At 37.8% G+C, this 21,099-nt stretch overlaps 2 protein-coding genes and 1 non-coding gene across 15 annotated transcripts in view; all 3 read left to right on the top strand.

Moving 5' to 3' along the window:
* The window catches only part of Tpd52 (tumor protein D52), a 103,457-nt gene extending 88,451 nt beyond the window's left edge, over positions 1 to 15,006 (top strand). Inside the window, exons 4-8 of one of the 13 annotated variants that reach the window (XM_077800386.1) lie at positions 1,011 to 1,112; positions 2,189 to 2,215; positions 8,948 to 8,989; positions 10,449 to 10,509; positions 12,746 to 15,006. In XM_077800386.1, coding sequence (XP_077656512.1) covers positions 1,011 to 1,112; positions 2,189 to 2,215; positions 8,948 to 8,989; positions 10,449 to 10,509; positions 12,746 to 12,865 — 352 coding nt within the window. In that variant the 3' untranslated portion in view covers positions 12,866 to 15,006. The remainder of the gene's footprint in view (positions 1 to 1,010; positions 1,113 to 2,188; positions 2,216 to 8,947; positions 8,990 to 10,448; positions 10,510 to 12,745) is intronic. The other 12 variants (XM_026382391.2, XM_077800390.1, XM_077800389.1 and 9 more) reach the window with 12 other exon arrangements.
* Trnaa-ugc (transfer RNA alanine (anticodon UGC)) lies at positions 6,059 to 6,130 on the top strand. The gene has a single exon. It is a non-coding gene; the product is annotated as a tRNA-Ala (tRNA).
* A 3,943-nt stretch (positions 15,007 to 18,949) lies between the features above and the next one.
* The window catches only part of Mrps28 (mitochondrial ribosomal protein S28), a 102,707-nt gene continuing 100,557 nt past the window's right edge, over positions 18,950 to 21,099 (top strand). The window contains exon 1 of the mRNA XM_026382742.1: positions 18,950 to 19,184. Coding sequence (XP_026238527.1) covers positions 18,975 to 19,184 — 210 coding nt within the window. The 5' untranslated portion in view covers positions 18,950 to 18,974. The remainder of the gene's footprint in view (positions 19,185 to 21,099) is intronic.

Raw genomic sequence — 21,099 nt, forward strand, 5'->3', positions numbered from 1 at the left:
GCTTAGTGGTTGAGCTCTTGTTTCACATTCGTGAGGCCCTGGTTCGATTCTCGGCACCACATAAAAATAAATAAATAAGAATAAAGACATTGTGTCCATCTACAACTAAAAAAGTATTTTAAAAAAATGCCTGAGCATTCATTTCCACAGTGGGGATCTTAACCTTTGTGGTAGGTACCATACTCTTTTTGTTGTTTGTTTTTCTAATCTTAGGTGGCTGGGAAGAGAGGGGATGGTAACTTAACACCTTTCTGGTACAATATCACCCTAGAGTCATTTTAAGTGTTGCATCTTTTACATACTCTGGTGAGGGTTCAACAAGTCCTTACTTGGTAGCTGTACAGATGGGAAAAAATTTTAAAAAATTATGCTCATAAAATTTGTTTAGATAATAAAATATACAAGGGCTCTACTGAACCTGACCTACTTTTTGCTTTTGAGCCTGGTTTTATTTGCTTTAACTACGTGAGATAACGGTGTAAAAGGCATTTGAACAATTTGATTTCATTTTTGCTTTGTTTGATTTATGTGGAAAAGGAAGGAAGAAGAGGTGTAATTTTGTTCAGACTCTGGCTCATTTTCATTTTGCTACTATTTGAAACACTTCCCTTGGATTCTGTGGGCCTTCTGTAATAAGCCTCTGCCTTTCTGTCTGGATGAGGGTGCTGCAGGAAACTGCCTGAAATGATAGCTCAGACTGTGATGTGATTGTTGCTGCCCTGGTATTAGGAAGGATTTTAGAAGTTTTTAAAGATATTTTATTTTGAGGGGCTGGAGTTGTGGCTCAGTTGTAGAGGGTTGTCTAGCACATGTGAAGCACTAGATTCGATCCTCAGCATCACATAAAAATAAATAAAGGCATTGTGTTCATATACAACTAAAAAAATAAAAGATAAAAAAGATACTATTAAAAAAAGATATTTGAGAGTCCTTCAGTAGATGGTGACCACTGCCTTGAAATAATGTTAGAAAATATTAACTCACTTTTTTTTTTTAATAATTGGACATAGATATAAGAAGACGTCTGAAACCCTGTCTCAGGCTGGACAGAAGGCTTCTGCTGCATTGTCATCTGTTGGCTCAGTCATCACCAGAAAGCTGGAAGATGTAAAGTATGTCTGCATTTTTCCTTGCTCACTAAGTAGCTCAGGCAGATTGAAATGCTTTTGTGATTGCTTTTGTTTCCCAACTTTGGCTCAAGATGATGCTGAATTCTCTCCTCTGATGGAGTGAGGGAGGGTGCTCTGTCCAGCCAGGACCTAAAATGTTTGCATAACATTCTGACTTCAAAATGATCACCTTATGAATCTGTTAAAAGTTGTTGAGAAATTCTGGTTGCAAACTTTTGTGTTTTTTAGTCCTCCTTCATTTTACAGGGTGGTAAGTATGTCCTGGTGGTTGCAAATTTGTGATTGTGGGCAGAGCCTGGTGCCTTTCTGGGGATGAGTACAAGAACATTGACATGCACGCTTGGATTGAGACCCAGCTTTACGTTCTGAATGTGACCATGGTGTGATTGCAACAGGCTGATTTGTGCAGTGATGCGTACTAACTCGTAAGCTGTACCTACATTCATGCTTAGGCCCAAATCTTGATTTTTGAGCTGTTGCTTTTTATTTTGCATTTGTATTTGAGATTAGTTTGCAGATATTTTTCTTGTCATTTTGATAAAACCACTTCATAGTGCTTTTGTGCCTCCCTGTACCCATGTGGATTAGAGTAGTGCTGAAGATGACAAACATGGTTTATATCAGCTATGCTTTCTGTTGGCATGCAAAATTTGTGATAAAAAAAAAAAAAGCTCAGATTGCATGACTTTGTGTTTTTTGTTTGTGGAGAAAGTAGATTTTACAACCAGAATTTTGTTAGTTGAATAGGTTTGGTCAGTTAAGGTATTATATACTTTGTATCAAAATAACTAAGTTCCTCGCTCATTGTATTTGGAGTATCGGAAATCTAAGCTTAATGTAATAAGCATAGTTTTCTTGACCCCTTTTACACATATGTGTGTGTTATATATATACATACGTTTATTAGATGCTCTCTCTTCTTTTTATGCTGATTGAATGGTGTAGCATTTTAGGGCCCAGGTAAAACATCATATGACTTTTTAAAAGTAGGTTATTTAATTGTTCTAGATTTATCAGTACTTCCTTTCTTTTTTAATGCTTACTCTGGCTTCTTACAGATTGCAAGCTTTTTCACATTCCTTTAGGTAAGGAGAGTTTGAACCATCACTGCAGTCTAGCAGTCATGTAAGACAAGTGTGCTAAGATGAGATTATTAAGCCACATTGAATAGTCATGTTTGTCCACTACATAATTTTCTTGCATTTGCAATATCTTTTTCCTCTACTGCATTTCTAACTTTAAAGGGAGGGTTTCTTGTATACCATGAGTAATGGATAAATTAAAAGAAGAATTTGACACTGTGGTTCAAGGGATATGGAAATGATTTTGAAGTTTCTTTTTTTTTTTTTTTTTTTTATAAAAAGAAGCAGTCTTACCATGGCATGCAGAATTCCTCCCTTTTAATGTCTGACTTTGTTTGTTTGTTTTTGATGCTTTTGGTTCTTTGGTGCTTTTGTAAGGATGTTGGAATTCTCCTTCACCTGGGTTCCATTATGTAATTATAATAGACTGCATATGTACTGCCTCGTGTTAAGTCCTCTGTCTTTTATGAGCAACTCTACTTTTTTGTGTGTTTGTTAAAATAAACATAAGAATTTTTTTACTATTACTTCACACTTTTTAATACTTGTTTTACTAGCTTACAGTTTTTACCCATTTTATTACCCCAGTTATATTCTTTATGCACCAAAGCAATTTCATGATTTGCAAAGGAAAAAGTGTGTTAGTCTAAAACAGAAAGCTCATTTAAAAGATGTTAGCTCAGGTCATGCCTTATAGGAGTACTTGTGATGTTGAGCAAACCTTTCTTCTCTCCCAGGCAGACTCTGATAATCCAGTCAGGTGTGGGAAGAAAACAAAAGTGGAGGGAGATCTTTAGAGTGTCAGCAGGAAGGATAATATAATAGTTTCCATTTCTGTTCCTGTTACAGCAGATTGTCTTCTCAAGCATCACTGTTATGATCTAGCTATAATAGGCCTTCTTAAGTAAGCAAACAGATACTTAATAGCTCAGATTTTGGTGACACTTAGTCCTAGAAGTGAGTAAGTCATAGGGATGTACAGACTCTAAATATTGAACTCTTTAAAGCAAAAAAATTATGTGTTAAAAATATCAAGTCACTAGCTAGGTGCAATGGCACACGCCTATAGTTTCATTGACCCAGGAGGCTGAGGCAGGAGGATTGCATGTTTGAGCCTAACTTCAGCAATTTAGTGAGACTCTAAGCAACTTAGTCTCAAAATAAAAAATAGAAAGGGTGGGGAGGTAGCTCAGTGGTAAAGCACCCCTGGATTCAACCCTCAATACAAAAAAAAAAAAATTAAAAATCAAGTCACCAGTAATAGGAGGTGATTTTATATCTTTGGAGTTAAGTAAAAAAATGGCCTAGGGGCTGGGGCTGTAGCTCAGTTGGGAGAGTGCTTGCCTTGCATGCACAAGGCCCTGGGTTCAATCCCCGGCACCATATTTTAAAAAATGGCCTAAATATTGCCACTGAGTAAGCATTTAGTTATATAATTCATTCTGCTAACTTGAGGGTGCCTGCTGTGGGCAGATCCTAAGGTTATAACTATAAAACAGACAAGGCAGTTATTAAAATAGAGCTTAAAATTTTTGAGTCAAGTGAGGTAAGGAGAAGGGGACTTGGGATGCATTTAAGAATGGAAGACTCTGTAAGTATTTGATTAAAGAATGTTAGGTGTGATATAGATGTAAACTATAAGAACATGCAAGGGCTCTAGAGAAATGATATGTTTCATCTGTACTTATCACTATTATTTTTCTGCATCTTTAGAAATATCAAGTAGATGGATCTAGGTATCTAGTCTTATTTTTAATGACTATACTGTGTATCAATATGTGGATGTTAAGTAAATCTTTTGATTAATACTTGGAATGAGAGACATAAGATACTGACAAATCTTTGTAATTAATTCTTAACAGACCAAAAGTTGGATAACCTGCCCTCACTTTTTGGTGGTACTGGGAGTTGAACCCAGGGGCACTCTACTGCTAAACCACACCCCAAGTCTTTTTAATTTTTTTGAGACAAGGTCTTGCTAAATTCCCAGGCTGGCCTTGGAATCCTCCTATAATCCCAAGTAGGTGGGATTACAGGTGTGCACCAGTCACTTAATCTGATGGAGTGTGTTAAGATGTATGAAGAAAAACTACATTTTTGAGATCAAGTGGGTCACAGAGGCAAATACTAGCCACAGGAACTATCCAAGGAGAGGGAGCTAGACTGTAGAGTTGAGTGCTCCAATTTCAGCAGCAAGGCCCCTTACCACCAGGGATAGATGCAGGAGGCTCCTTGGGGCAACTGCTTGGTTAATGCAGTTAACTGTTCCAAATCTGTATTTCTGGAAAATTTAGGCCAGTGATTTCACTCTTAAATGTAATTACAAATACAGAAGGAGAAATGTACCTAGTTTTGCCAACTTGAAGGTATTAGAGTCAACTACAGTTTTAATTTTACAGAGTCATCTAATTATCTCTTAAAGTTTAGATATTTGTCATACTTTGATTAGGGGAAAAGATGAGAGGAGAAAGAGAGGGAAAATGAGGGAGATGGAGAGGAAAGAGAAGGAGGTAGAGAGAGATGGAGGGGGTAGGGGGAGTGAGTAAGAGAGAAGGAATGATGATATGAATATCTGTTTTATGCTTTGAGAATGAGGGCCCAGCAGGGTGGCTAAGGGTCAGGTAGGACAAGATAATGAGAACTGTCCTGGGGAACTTCTGGGGACAGCCAGCTTTCCCCCATGTGCTGTATGCATTTCCACCACTCTCCTGTTTGCTTACTCTTTATACATACATATAAGTATTGACTCATGCTTTTACAATTTCAAGATAAACTTTAAAAGAACAGTTCTTCAGTGCTACTGTTAAACATAAGTTTCATTGTTACAAATAGTATAACTGTATTTATTTAGTAGCATGTTGCTCTATTTTTGATACATTTAAGAGGAAGTGCTAAATCATTTTGCCCTCATTTTCAAAGGGAATTGCTTCTTTTAAAATGTTTCTTCATGTATATGATATTTTTTGTTCTGTTAAAATCATTCAAGATAAGTCACTTTTGCTGAAAATTTCTACCCCTTAGTGAAAAAGAAATGTCTCTTTTTAGAAAGAGAATACCCTTTGATTAGACTTTGAAACACTATAATAACTTTTCTACCTTTCATACCTCTACTTCCCAATTTTAGTTAACAAAATTGTTTATTCCTTGATTCTTTCATTTAGAAGTATTTATTGAGTGCTGTGTATTGAGTACTGTTCTGGACTGTAGAGTCAAAGCTAATGAATGAAATAACTATGAAATTTGAAAACTTTGAGAGAGGACATTTAGCACAAAGTAGATGCTGATTTGTGTTTCAACTCAAATCATCCATTATAATAATGGTTAAAGAGTTTATGCCACTCAAAGCTATAGATTGAGCTTCTGAAGTAATTGCGGGTACTGCTTTCATACTGCAGCTGGGAGGAAACTGCCCCTTGGGGAGATTGATTTCCGCAGGGTTGGCAAGCAAGTGTGAGTAACTGATGGTCCGGATTTGACCCCAGGACACCCTAGATCTGAAACTGGCACTCTCAACTGTGCCTCCCCAGAGGAGTGATAGTTTGAGATGGTTTCTCTAGGCATTGCTCAGAAGTAACTCTTCCATTGCCTACATGAAGATATTGTTGGGGGCAAAATGGCGTAATCATGTGCAGACAGCTCTTACAAGCCTGCCTGGCTGAAAGCATTCTAACACGCCCGCATATCCTCTTCCTTCTCTTTCTCCACTTACTGCATCCTTCCCCCACCTCACCATCTGCTCCTCCACCCCTAGTTAATAAGATGAAAAGTTCAAAATAACTGTGTAAGAAATAAGAAAAAAAATTAAAATCAGTTTAGCTATTTTAAAAAAATTATCTTTTGGGGGCTGGGGATATAGCTCAGTTGGTAGAGTGCTTGCCTTGCATGCACAAGGCCTGGGTTCAATCCCCAGCACCACCACCAAAAAAAAAAAAAAGAAGAATAACCTTTTCACAGTAGGAGTAAATTTGAGATTAGAACGTATTTAGTGAGAATCAGGTTGCCCTGTGACTTTTTTATTCTTCTTCTCAGTGTGTTTTGAGAAACACAGCTTTGTATTTCTACTTTGATAATATATTTGATGGTTACAAATCAAGGTGGGAAAGTTTGCTATAGATGCTAACTGATCTTTACAGCCTATGAGATGATTCTGCTCTAACAGCACCCTGCCATTTTGCTTTTGAAGGTTTCCACATTATATTTAACCTTGGATGAAATTTTAAGTTGAAGCAGTTGAAGCTTTTGTTAACTTTCCATAGAGAAGCCCAAATGAGAGAGCTGCTGCCCCCTGGATTACAGACTATCTAAAAAAAAAGGATAGAATTTCATCTAAATTTGGATGGTAGAGAAGACCAGATAATTGGATGGAATTGAAGCTGGTGTGTGCTCCTTGGTCTTCCTACTGAAATGGCTACCTCAAAGGCAGAGAAGCCTCAACTATAACCCTATCTCTATTAATTGATTTCATTTTGTTTAATGGGTACATCTAAAAATCCTTTTACTGTGAAATACAATGCACACAGAGAATTGCTCAAATTGCTCAGATAAAATTCAGTTCAGTGATTTTCACAAATAAACCTTAATCAGATTGCTTCCTTTCTCTTTCTTACATATTACCACTGAAGAACATTGTCGGTTTGTGCTGGTTAATGGGACTGAGAACCCAGCTGTCTGCTGATAAGATCAGTGACTACAATTAGCTGTGAATTTTTAAAATTTGTACTTACCTTATTCACGTATTTCCTCAGTCCGTTGATACTGTAGAATTCAGTGTATGTCCCGTGAACTGTTTATCCGGGTTTGGCCATCCCTTGCCTTCTGTCACCAGAATTTGATAGTTTTTGCCATAATGTGTGTTCTAGTGAAGATCTGGTTGCATGGAACAGAAAACTATCTGTTAGTTCATCTTAAATGGAGACTGGGTTGCACAGATTAAAAAAAAATATTTTGTGATCCACAGAGAGGAAAGGAAGCAAGTCCAGGCCCCAATCAAGGCAGTCCTGCTTTATTGGAAATGGGTTAGAAATTAGGATAACTTCTAGAAACCGAGGAAACCAGTTCCTCCTCAACCCTGTCCTGTTCCCTGCATGGTCTTCTCTCCTTGTTACCTCTAACTGTGATTAGGCTTGATTCCTTCTTTGGGAACAGGCTTCCTATGCTTGAAGCTTTCCCCTTGTCTCAAAGAAGTCTTTGTCAGTATTTAAGTCGATGTGACTTTCTGGCTGAAGTAACTGCCACTAACTGAACCAGAAGCTGACTTTGAATTTTTTAACCCCCTGCCCTATTCAGTCCAAACAGTCTGTAGCTCACAGGAGGTTAGGTGTGGGCTCTGCTCCCTGGCCCAGTTATTATATGACTTATGGTGGAAGGTGGTTTGTGGCAGTGTGGCTGTTCTAGGCAGTTTCTTTAGAAGGATGAGGTGAGGGGCAGATGATGACTGGAGTTCTGGTGTGGGGAATTTAGAAGGATGCTTATCATCAATCTCTGTCCCCCAAATATGGAACCAATAAACTTCAGATCAAGTAGGAAAAGGACTAGTAAATGCCTTCCAGAGTATATTATAGTCCTTTAAGCCAACATATCAACCACCATTGTAGGATGGAGAGAATACTCAGTTAAATGGATCTTTTCCTGTGTTACCTAAGATATCAAGTACAGAGATGTCCAAATATTTTATTGCTTATCTTGATTACACAAACTTTCAGAACATTTTGATGTATTTTAAAATAGTAACTCTATATTACACATGAATACAATACTAGATTTGAGGAGCTGCATTTAAAACACATTATCATTTGTTAACAACCGAGTCTCAGAGAAAACCAAATCATATACACACAAAATACTTAAATATAATTGAGTCTTGCTACCTTGAGGGGTCCACTTTATCCAAAGGAAAGTTTATTTATGTAAAAAAAAAAAAAGCTGTTCCAGTGGTCAAAATTATGTATATGGTAACAGTAAGAGCAGATTGCAATGATTTTAAAATCCTAGGAATAAAGGTACTTTCAGCATATGAAGAGTTCTCTGGGAAATGACTAAAAATAGATACCCTTGAACCTGTACAGTTACTAAGATGCCTTCCTTGAGTAGAAGTTGGACCTAGTAAGACAGAGAACCAAATTTTATTTGGCCTTTTAGAAGCATTCAATTTAATTGGGATGAGTATAAGCATCTCTTATTACAAAATGGGAACTGTTATTACTGAGGAGTGATATGTAATTTTAAAATCACTTAAAGTTGTCAGGTAATTTATTTTGAAACCTACCTGTTTTAGCCTGGGGACAAATAACAAATACCTGAGAGAAAGGGGGCTGCAGGGCCTTTTACTGGCCTCGCTTGTGTATTTGTGTGTGTGCTTCATTTTTGAGGGAGGTGGTAAACATTGAATTAAGAGTCCCTGAGACCCAAGTTCATTCTTAATTCTGCCATGACCTTGGGTAAACCATCTTACTTCTGAGCCTCTGTAAGATTATGCACCTTACAGATCCAGGTGAGAGTACAGTTTCAAATGCAAGGTTGTATTATTAGTTGTAATAATGATTGGGATTAATTGGTTTATGAGTAAAAGTAAGTTATGTTGGAATAACTTTGATCCCCTCCACCTCAAAAAGCAGATACTTCTTCATGGTGCCCAAAGAATAAAGCTATAAAGCTTAAGTTTTGTTGGCTTTTTATATGTTGAATCACCCCTATATACTAACTTCATTTCTATCTCTTTTTAATGCTGCCTCTTAGTATACGCTCCATTCAACATTCAATTAGCATGCCTGCTATGAGGTAAAGTATATTTTTACAAAGTGTAGTTGGTATTATGCTTTCTGGTGCTTTGTTTAAATGTTTAACCTGAACTCTTCTGAGGCAGGGATCTAGAATTCTACTCTTAACAAGCTATGTGTTTAACACTGTATCAGTCTTCAGTTACTCTTACAGTGTTTGCATGGGTACAAGAGATCCATTAAATGTTTGAGTTAAAAAGGAGTTTCTCTTTTATTTTATAAAGCCTTTATGTTGTTTATAAGTGAACGCTACTCTCTAAAGAACCTTCTGTTCAAGGGTATAGCTGGCCCACCTCCTTTGTGAGCATTAGCCTTCGTTACACTCCCCTTTTCTCCCATTCAACCCATCTTTGCTTCCCTCGTCCCAGTGTGATGTTGGGAGACAACTGTGATTAATTCTACTGTCTGTTTTCTTCAGTGAGCACTTGAAGTAGTACATGTTGTTCTCTTTTCCAAACCCTCTAGAGAAGCAGCGGATTTTAAAAATGTCTGCTTGGTGTGTATTGGAATCTCCCAGAGGGCTTGTTAACCCTGCTTGCTGGGCCCACTCCTAGAGTTTCTGCTTCTGTAGAGCTGGGGTGGGACTATGGGTTTGCATTACCCACAAGTGCTGCAAAGTTGTGGACCCAACTGTTGTGGGGGCCACACTTTGAGAACCATTGGCTTACCTTAGTCTGTTAACACCACTGTGAGGAGGAGGAAGCTCCTGGTTTCCTTCTCTGCCTTTTCATCTTGATAGGAGTATATTCAAGGTCTAGTATATAGGATAAAAATTGTGGAAACCCATGGGTGAGATAAAAGTGCTGCAGTCCTTAATTAGTGTGGGTCAGTGTGACTGTGCCTACAAAGCTTCCCTGGGGCTCAGAGGCTATCAGGTGGGGCAACTTGTTAAGTATCAAAGTCAAGTTTCTGTGCTCCTCCCCTCCTCTTGGTCCCTCCTTTCCCTGTCTGTGGTGCTGCTCCCTGGATATTAGGATCCTTGTTGTAGAACCCCACGGATCTGCTTTTCCTGAATGGGTGGTATTGGACTCCTGCCAGGTAGGAAGTGAATATAATCAGGAATTCTAGAGTCTAGTATCTTTACCAAAATTAAACTAATCTAATGGTGGCATTTTCTTGAATTGTGACACGTTGATTGGGGAAGTGACAGACTTGATGTTTTACCTGGTTTGTTCCCACTTCTCTCACATGTACTGGATTTTTTCTGTATCACTTTGTCTAAATGTGATATAGACTTAAAATCATGGACTCAAAATCAGACTTGTAAAAATATTAGCTCAGGAATTGGTAATCTTACATAAAAATATTTGTGCATATACCTGTACACATGTACATGTAAATATATCTGTTATTTTGCTCACTGAGAATAATGGTGAAGAGAAATATGGTCAGCTAATAGTACTCAAAACTGTCGAGTTTTTTCAGTGTTTATAATTTAACTATTTTTTTTCCCTCTCTAGAAACTCTCCAACTTTCAAATCATTTGAAGAAAAGGTTGAAAACTTAAAGGCAAGTACAAAGGTGAACAGGGTCTTTGTAACAAATTGCATGTGCCTTAACTTTCTTTGGTGTGGGCAAATCATTTGCATCTGTATTATTATTATTATTATTTTTTTGGTTGTAGATGGACACAATACCTTTATTTTATTTTATTTATTTATTTTTATGTGGTGTGGAACATCGATCCCAGTGCCTCACATGTGCTAGGCCAGTGCTATAGCACTGAGCTACAAACCAGCCCTTTTAAAATTATTTTTATTTTTCATACTGGGGATTTAACCCAGGGGTACTGTACCTCTGAGCTACATCCTAGCCCTTTTTATTTTATTTTTGAGACAGGGTCTCACTGAGTCACTGAGGGTTTTGCTAAATTGCTGAGGCTGGCCTTGAAATTGTGATTCTCTTCCTCAACCACCCAAGTCACTGAGATTACAGATGTGCACTACCATGCCTAGCTTTTTTTTTAATTAAAAAAACAAAAACCTTTAAGAACCATACTCTTTATGCTATTAATGGATATTTCAAGAGTTATGTAACTCTTTTAACCAATATGTTTTGAGGGTATGTTATAGCATAGTAGCATGCTAAATGCTGAAAGGATTTAGAAATTTAAAAATTTGTGCTGCTTTTTGCTTTATTCATTTTAAATAAAATATACTATAAATTTATTGTAGTTAACAATATAGAAGGCACAAAATTTTTTAAAAACTTGGTGTTACTACCCAGAAACAGTAATGTACACACACACACACACACACACACACACACACAATGCTGTTATACCTTAAAATGGATGTTGTTTTTTAGTTTTTCATTATTGGGCATTCTATTTTTATTTTATTATAGTGATGCCATGATGATTGTCATTTACTGTTCACTGTTTTGCATTATCTCAAGGATTATATTAAAAAGAAAATCATCAGTTCTTAGAATCACAAGTGACCTGAAATGTCATATAATTTATATGCACTGCCTGACTTGCTCTAGTTTGTATGATGGCTATGTGTTCATTGCTTCCTAACTTAATTCTGATAATTATAGTGGCATCTTTGAAGGGTTAAAACCCATATCTTAGTGAGCATAAAAGCTATTATTTAGTCTTTCAGAACTTTAACAATGTCACTCATTCTTAAATCAACTTTTAAAAATTATAGAACCAGGGTATATTTATTGAAAGAAAATCAAATGCTGCATAGTGATCTGGATTTTTTTCCCCCTTGCACATACTAACATTAGCACACACCTTTTCTGTTTGTATGCACATGCCATGAATGTTTTCCAGAGGCACAGTATATACACAGCCTTATAGCTTATTTATTCAAAATCCACCAGCATGGTGCTCTGTGAACTCATAATGATAGGGTCCTGTTCTTTCTGTTCACTGAACTTCTCAGTGGTCTAGAATAATGCTTTGCACATTGCTCAGTATGCATTTGATGAATAAAAAATACATCATTCTTCTAAATCTGTACAAGAGACCTGCTTAGTTTTTGAAATGGCTAGCAAGCACAGATACATCAATGTGGAAAAGCGAGAACTGACATGTTATGTATAAAGGTTTTGAAAAGCATAAAATACTATATAAATGTATATGATTTCAAACATATTTATTGACAATTTCAGTTTAGATAGGCTGGAGTAGTGTTTCACAAACAGAATGTACACATGAATCACCGGGATCCTATAAAAATGTAATTTCAGTTTTGTGGTTGGAATTGGGGTGGGGAAGAGTATGTGTCTGAAGTTTTGCATTTCTGACAAGCTCCCAGATGATGTTGAGTCTGCAGGGCCTTGAAGCACACCTTAAGTAGTAAAGGGCTGACATGCCTACACTGTAGCTGGAAAAAATACATATATTATCTTTTATTTATTTTGCTCAGTATTTCTTCAGTAAGTGGAGCTGAATGAAGAACTGAATGTAATACAAAATGTTTATCAAGCAGCAAGAGTTCAATAGATACTTTATATTTTTCAGTAGATATTTTATTAGAATAGGCTTTACAAAGTTCTTTAAATAAAATTTCCTTTGAAGAATAGTTAGTTGATGGGGCTGGGGCAAGGGTAGAATTTACCACCCTGAATGTTACAACAGTACTAAATTATATATATATATATATATATATATATATATATATATCTCGCTGAGCTACCAGGTTCTTGACTTATTTGTTTTTGAAAGTAAAATTAGAGTTCCTTTATGCAAAGTTAGCTAATTTTGTTTCATATTGTCTTTTCCTTTTTTGAACTTTTTTTTAAGTCTAAAGTAGGGGGAACCAAACCTGCTGGTGGTGATTTTGGAGAAGTCTTGAATTCGACTGCAAATGCTAGTGTCACCGCCACAGAGCCGCCTACAGAACAGACGCAGGAGAACCTGTGAGATTCCTACCTTTGTTCTGCTACCCACTGCCAGATGCTGCAAGCAAGATCCAAGCACATCTTGTCAACATTCATTGCCATGAATTTCTACCAGATGTGCTTTTATTTAGCTTTACATATTCTTTGACCAAATAGTTTGTGGGTTAAACAAAATGAAAATACCTTAACCTCTACTTCTGGGAAACACCCTTTAATGTGTATTGAAGGTCCATTATTTAGGAAATGCTATTATATAAAGTCACATATAGTACCTGGGGATGCTCACTAGGATGATCTGAGAAGCTGCAGGTGATCATAGTTGCTTTCTTACTTTATAAAATTGCTCTGCATCTGGGATGCCAGTTTGCTCTTTTGTCTTCTATAAGAGTATTTCCCTTTTTGAATCACTGCATATTTGATTCCTGACTAAAATTGTTCTTTTAAATTTTATGAATCCTGGTTATTAAAAATTTTAGTGTCATTTTCTTTACCTTAAGGGATGAACTACGAACTACAAAAAAAAACCATTTTTGAATAAACACTCCTTAATATAAGGTACCTATCTTGGGTATCTGAAGATGCCAGACTAAAATAAACAGTTCTATATCCATTTTGTTATAACTTCATATGTACAGTAATTCACACTGCTGGGTGACTTGAGAGTGGGACCCCCATCCCCCATATCCTTGTTAATTGGCATTCGTGACAGTAAGCATTTCAGCCTATTAGTTATTTCACCACTTATGTCAACTTTTCTTCAGATTCAAGTTTAAAGTTCAGAGTAAACTGACATCATTCTGAGTCAAACATACTGTATTTCAGTAGGCCAAAATATGAGTGCACCCATCAGTGTTCAAGTGTTTTAGACCTAGTTGTAAACATGCTAAAATCAACCACATCAGGGAACACATTGCTGTCTCCACTTAATTCATTTAGCATCCTTTAAGTACACAAAGTTATATTACTGTTAAAACTTGAACATATTTTGGTGATAATTCCTGAGGATGTAATACATTAATAAAAATCAATTCATTATTCTCTACTTGTTTTCAGTGTGTTAGAAATTATAAAATGATACTGTAGACATTCCCCTGCTGTGAGAGCTGTGTTGGGGCTGATGAATCAAAGCCTCTGGACAGATCTGCATAGAGACTGAGGTTCTAACTCTACTCTGACTCACCACCACTTTTTTCTTATGCTGTAAATGTAATGGCTTACATTGTCGTATCTATTATTTATCGAGTTGTGATTGTTTAATTGTTTATGCCAAATGTTAATTGCCAAGCTTGGAGTGACCTCAAACATTTTTTTAAAAGCATGATTAGATGTCTTTATGATAAATTCTTCTAAACACCAAATTTGAAAAACCCCAAGTGGTTTTATAAAATAATGTGCTGCCATTCTTGATTGCTAGAGCTTTTGTTAGCACTCTGGTGCAGTTGAATCTATGCTCTATTACATGTGAAAAACTTAATAAGTTCTGTATATCAGTAGTATAGATCTCAATATCTATTATGAGACTAGTGTTCTGGAAATAGTTTATTGTATAAAAGAATCAACTGGTACCTCTTCTTTTAAAAAGGCAATTAAAAAATAATCCACTTTAAACCACTGCTTAATGGTATCAGATTAACATTCTCTAATTTCCTTCTAAAGGCTTTAAGATAAAAGTTGAAGCATTGGCCCAGAAGAGAGCTTTGTAGAAATTTGTCACTTTATAGAAATATTATGGTTGTTCCTCATAGCTGTTAAGTTATTTTTCCCAACAACTAGTCTTTAAAAAATTTGTTGTTTTTCAATCATCTTCAGTTCATCACATTGTTTCTTGGGTGTCCTGCCTTGTTCATGTCTTTTCAACACTGCCAAATAGAGTAAGATGGCAATTTCTTTAGTTAAGAGAAATATTCTCATATCTTTTTACTGTGTGTATGCAAAAAAATTATGGAAATTGGAATGGGAAATGGAATGGGTATATGAAGGTGAGTACTGGAGATAGTCATGAAAGAACTGGAGAATTATTTTTTGTTTTTATCTTGTTTGCCCCCCAGCCAATCATTTTTGTAGACATCTTTCCAGTCTACAAACCAAACCAACCAACTAACCAACCAACACTTGCTTCTTAAAAGTAAAGAATGAGGATGAATTTAGGAAAATAAAACTGGATTTAGACATACTATGCAAAATGTTCTTTGTGGTAGATTTAATATCATGAGACAGATATTTAAGAAATTTGTAAAAGTGATTAATAGGAAAACCCAGAAAGAGGTCCTGGCTACTCTGTTGTGTGTTTTATGTGACACTACAAGAAAACAGCAGGAAAGTGAAATCTTGGATATTTAAGGATTCAAGAAGTGTAACAGAAGAAAATATCACTGACAACAACTCTGTCTTACAAATAGGAATGCCTTTAAATTATAGAGTGTGGGAATATTGCATGATTCGTATGCTTGTAAGACCAAAGTAATCAATGAAGAGGGAACACATTGATTGGATTATCATCTTAGCAACTTAATTACTGCAATACAAAGAAAAAAAAAACCACCAAACAATTTGGACTGTTCTTTAAGATACACACACTGTCTATTTTTTGTATAATATTTGAAAACAATAAAAATTCTATGATTTGGGTATGGGTTCTTTTGTATGTATTACCTGTCTGTGGAGGAAAGGGGTAAGTCCATTAGGCAAACTTAACTCCAAACCTGTTCTATCCTGGATATGTAAGGAACCGTGACAGCTGTATGGAATCAATGTTATCAAGCAAAAATGAGAAAGCTACATGCTGGCTACCAAAAGGCATTTATGAAGTGACTATTTGCTGCACATGTTCCAGAGAAAATGCTGCATAAGGCAGTTTGTCAAAATCATGTTTCTTTATAGTTAAAACCAGATGAAAACTCTGATTTTTGCACGTAGTGAAGACATTTGGCCATTGGTTAATCATTTTTAGTGATGGTCCCATAATTATATATCAGTTATAGAGACCATGGGTGGGTCACAATTAATAGAAAACATTGCTTTTGAATAAACCAGCAAACTTCAAAACTTCCATATTCTGATGTTGAAACCAAAATGAATCTAAAGGCTTTTTCAAACTCTTAGTATGTGAGCTCTTAGAGAGCAGGGTTTGCATGTGCCTGTCACCTGCCAGGATTTCATACTTCAATAAATGCTGTTTGGTGACTCAAATTCTTGAAAACTCATATAATTTTTTTTTTTTTTTTGGTACTGGGGATTGAACTGAGGGACATTCTACCACACACATCCCAGCACTTTCTATTTTCTGAGACGAGGTCTTCCCAAGTTGCACAGGCTGGCCTCAAATTTGTACTTCTCATTTAGCCTCCTAAGTATCTGAAATAACAGGCATGCACCACCCTGCCCAACTCATGTAATTTTGATGTTACTGAGGCTGGTCAGTGTGAATTATTTTAATTTGATGGTTTTTCTACTACACAGTAAAAGCAAAACACGTTTTGGGTTTTGAATTATATTTTTAAGTGGCTATCTTCAATATTCTCTAAAGGTTTTCTTGCTTTCCAGGATTAATTCCATTATTTTCCAATTTGACTAACAGTATTTTCACAATTCCTTAAATGCTATTTGCCTATCTTCATCATTTACAGAATCCATCTTCTTAATGAGCTTATCTATTTCTTTACCTGAAATGACTGTCTTTGGACAGTCTGTACATCTAGACCAGTCCCCTCTCTTTCAGGCATTTATATGTGGTTAAAAGGCACAAATCTTTAATCACCTCCTAGTCATCTTCACCTAGCCATCAATAAGCTATTTTTTGAGCTTTCATTAAGTGCCTAGACATTTTACACATTTCCTTTCATTCTTAGGGGTGTGGTTTCAGTTTTATTGATGAGACTATAGCCAGTACTTGTGAGGCCAGGATTTGAATTATTTTCTTTTCACTTACCTTGTCATCTGCCATTACTATTATTTTTGTAGTGTGTGTTTTAACTTGCAAAAAAAGAGGAATATTTTTAACGAAGCAAGAGGGAAGGTGCAGTTAGGGCAGGATCAGAATCCTTAAAATGTGAAAACCACAGCCCCTCTGTAGTGTCTGTTTCTATTTGTGGCTTGCATAGGCAAAAAAGCCTGCAAAACCTCATTTGCTGTTTCTGATCCTCTATCAGAGGCAGATAGTTTTGCTTATTAAAAAATATTGTGGAAGTAACCTTCAATCTTCAAGTAAAAGTATGAAGAAGATGTAGCCTACTTATGTGGACTCACAGCCCATCGACATGTAACTTTAAAAAAAAAACCCTACAGGAATTGTTCTGAAAATGACTTATCACACAGTCCTTGAGAAGTTTACCATTTGGCTGAACTAGGACATGCTATACCTATTGAGTTTCAGTACTAGGGAGTACTCACCTGGAATAGAATTTATATTAAGCTCCTACTGAATTTATAAGGGTCTTCCCACAGTTGGCTAGTTATTGTGAATCCTACAATTATTTCTAATGTTTTGTACATTGTCTATGCCATACAAGGCATGAGAAAGGCATCCCTAGTCAGAGGCATTAGTAGAATAGGGTTTGTGGTCCTAAAAAGTACTTCCCTCGGTAATTTTTTCAAATGTCATGGAAAAGTGTGTGCCACCTTGTCTCCAAAACAGCTTGATTGCAGGTTAACATTAAAACTACTGGGTAAAAGATGGCTGAACTACTTCATTCATTAAAAAGTGAAGTATGGTGTTTGAAGAGGGTGGGCAAAATCTCGGAATTAATAATATTGAGGTAAAAAAAGTGACAGAGCCTCTGGTACAATACACAGGCACTATCTGAAATTCCCTAATGTTAGGGAACATACAGATGTGAATGGTGGGAACATAGAGATTAAGAGTAATTCCCCCCAAATGGGCCCAGTGTGCTGCCCCCACATGCTTTCTTTTCCAGAAAGCAGTTTACCTGCAGCTCTGTCTGGCCATTCCTCAGCAAACTGCCAGTTATCTGCAGGAGAACTACAGGTGGTTGTTAAGAGGACCCCAAGTTGCACTGAAGGAGGAGCCTTTTATGACCAGATACGGAAATATTAGGAGATAAGAATAGTTCCTCCTAGCCTTAAAATCTACAAGAATATATGGTTAAGAGTCCACCTAAAACTTAAAAATAAATAAATATTTTTTAAAAAATCCAATTAGAACTGGCCAGCATGGGCTAAGGTGACCTAGAGTTGTCAAGGCAGTAGGGATTTGAAAGACTGATGTCATCTTGCTGTCAGCCAAAAGTCATGAGGTGGACCTGGGTGGGACATTTTGGAAACATCTCTGGAATCCGCAATAAGTGTAAGAATGGCACATTGTTTCTCTCCTCTCATAGAGGCAATTCTCTCCTTTGAGAGTGTCCACATTCCTTTTCCCTATCCTTTCAATAAACTCATTCCTGTTACTCTGAGCAACATGTCTGAAATATTTCTGACTTGATCACAAGAATCAGGGTTTGAAGGGCAGGTTTTTGCATTGCCTGGTTCTTGCAAGGACCGAGCTCCTTAACACTAGAAGGTACAATAGCTATTAGGAGGTGACAGACGTCTCAGATTATTATATTCACGTGAGGAATGGCCCCAGAAGTGGCAAAGGATTAACTTGCATCCAGAATTTCACGAATGTGAATTGTTCGATGTGAACTGCGTCTTACTAAGTGCCCAGTACAAAAGACCTAACAGCAAATTCCTTCCTTCATGGAGAAACTTCGGAAAGCACCTAAAATTTTAAGTGCTCAAAGTCACAAAGAAAGCAGAGCACTGGCGTGCATATCCGGACTTCCAATTCTAAGTTGGGTAACAGGGAGATAACTTCCAATTCTAAGTAGGATAACAGGGAGAACTAAGTAGGTTAACAGGGAAAACTGAGGGAGCCTGAAAGGTTGCATTACCGCACTCTGCCATGAACTAAGCGCACTTCCCACACGAAACGGCGATCTCCAGTCCCTGAGGATATAGTCCATGCATTTTAACTTAAACCTCCACCTCCTACACTTCTTCATCAGCACAGCACAGCCCTCAAACAGCCAGTCCTCCTGGCTCCGCGGCCGGTGGGCGGGCCTCTCCTCGCTCCGCCCTTGACCCGCACGCTTGCGGAACGGAGGCCGTAGGTCAGAGGTTGTGAAGGCGTCATGGCGGCGCTGTGTGGGACTCGTGCCGTGGCTGCCGAGAGCCATTTTCTGCGAGTGTTTCTCTTCTCTAGGCCCTTTAGAAGCGCAGGCACTGAGAGTGGCTCCGAAAGCGGGAGCTCCGATTCCTCGAAGCCTCAGACGAGTCCAGGCGGCTTTGCCAGCGCGTTGGAGCGGCACTCAGAGCTGCAGCGGAAGGCGGAGCTCCGACGGGTGAGAGGCAGCCGCGGAGCCACGCCCACGACGCGGTTGAGTGGCTGGGGCCGGCGTAAAGGGTGGGGCCACGCCAGTGACATGTGGGCGGGGCCGGGCCGGATGGTGGGCGGGGAGTCGGCGAGGGGAACCGGAACTGGGAGGGCTGGAGGTGGCTGGTGGCTTGGGGGACCTGGGGGACCTGGGAACCTGGGAGGCTGGAGGGCGGTTGTTGGGCCGTATGTTGGCTCTGTGGCTGGCGGCTTGCTGCCGAGCGCGTGGCTGGTGTTTTTCTTCATTGGTTGTACTTTTATGTGACTGACTCTGTAAGCGCGGGTCTTGCTGGCCCTTGGGCAGCAGGGAGCGCTGCCAGTGAGGCGGTCTGGGGCGAGTCCGGGGACTGGTAGAAGTGGACTCACACTGGGAGAGGCAAGGCTCTGCTTGGTCTCCTTCTATACAACAGCTCCAGTGTGGAGCTTCTTGGTAGCTGTTCTAAGCATTTGTTAAATAGGGGAACGATGGAATTACTATTTTTCTGAACTTGGGCAAGTGATTTAACAGGTCAGTGCTTCACTTTCCTTTTCTGTAAGTGACTTTTTTGGGTTTATTACCCCTTTGCCTTACCAATATTTTTCTAAAGTACGAAATAACTAAATAAGCGAAATAAAGGAAATAGACAGGTACAGATGTTGTTTTTGTTTTGTTTTTTACTATTGCATTCAGCAGACATGAAATTGGATATATTAAAAAAATTCTCAATTTCTGTATTTATTTCCTTGGGGAATAGTATCAAATAGCTAATAGGCAGTTTCTTGGATTGTAGGATCATTTTAGTCGTTAGAGTCAAAATTTTCCTAAGATCCAAGGTATAAAAGAAGTCTGATGTATATTCTCTTCTGCTGTAACAAATTACCACAAGTTTAGTGGCTTAAGACAAATTTGTTATTTTGAGGGTTGTGAGAAGTCTGCAGTCTCACTGGGTTACAACCAAGGTGTTGGCAGCATTTCCTGTTCCATAGGTTTTGGGGAGGAACTGTTTCCTTGCCTTTTCTAATTTATGGGGGCCACTGCCATTTATTGGCTCCTGGCCTCCTTTTGCTTCTTCAAAGCCAGTAACAATAGGTTGAGGCCCTCTCACAGGGAGTTCTGTTATGTCTCATTCATTTTTGTGCTCCTTTATGATTATATTGGATCTGCCAGATAATCCACAATATTTTTTCTAAAATTAGTTGATTAGCAATCTTAATCCAACCTGCATTTTAATTCCTCTTTGCCACAGAAGGTGACATTCACAAATTCTAGGAATTTGGATGTGGACATCTTTAGGGGCACATTATTCTGTCTACCATACCTGAAATCATCAAAGGGATGAATCGGATTCATCCTTGGCATAAGGCATTGCTAACGAAGTGTGGTAAGGTAGGAAGCATAAATATAATTCAGTGTTCTTCTGAATATTTGTGTAGGAAAAGAATTTCCCTGTTTCTCACCTTCATCCTTTCTCATTACCAGCCCCATAAGTACCCCATTTTAAGTTTCTTCAAAATCTCCAGAAAATAATTCTCAGATTGCTGAGTTAATTGTGGTAAGAATGAAAATTGTTGCATCACATTAGCAAGTGTTTGAAGCTAAAATTGTCTCCCATATTTTAGTGTTTCACATGATGAGCAGTAGTAAATGTTTAATGAAGGAGAAATTCAGGGTATTTATGAGTGAGCAGGATTCCCTTTCCATTCCTCTCCAAGACAATTCTAATTGGACTGCTCAGTTTTTCCAGGAGGCAACTGGGTATTTCCTGGGAGTCTCAGCACATCCGTTGGATTTGCCTCGTCCAGCTCAGACTCAACAGTCTCCATGGGCAGTTTTTCTTCACTAACATAGTTTTGAAAACATTATTCTATTAGATGGAGAGTAAATGTGTTTAGTTCTAACATGT

This window comes from Urocitellus parryii, chromosome 7, assembly GCF_045843805.1.
Source record: "Urocitellus parryii isolate mUroPar1 chromosome 7, mUroPar1.hap1, whole genome shotgun sequence".
Taxonomy (NCBI): domain Eukaryota; kingdom Metazoa; phylum Chordata; class Mammalia; order Rodentia; family Sciuridae; genus Urocitellus; species Urocitellus parryii.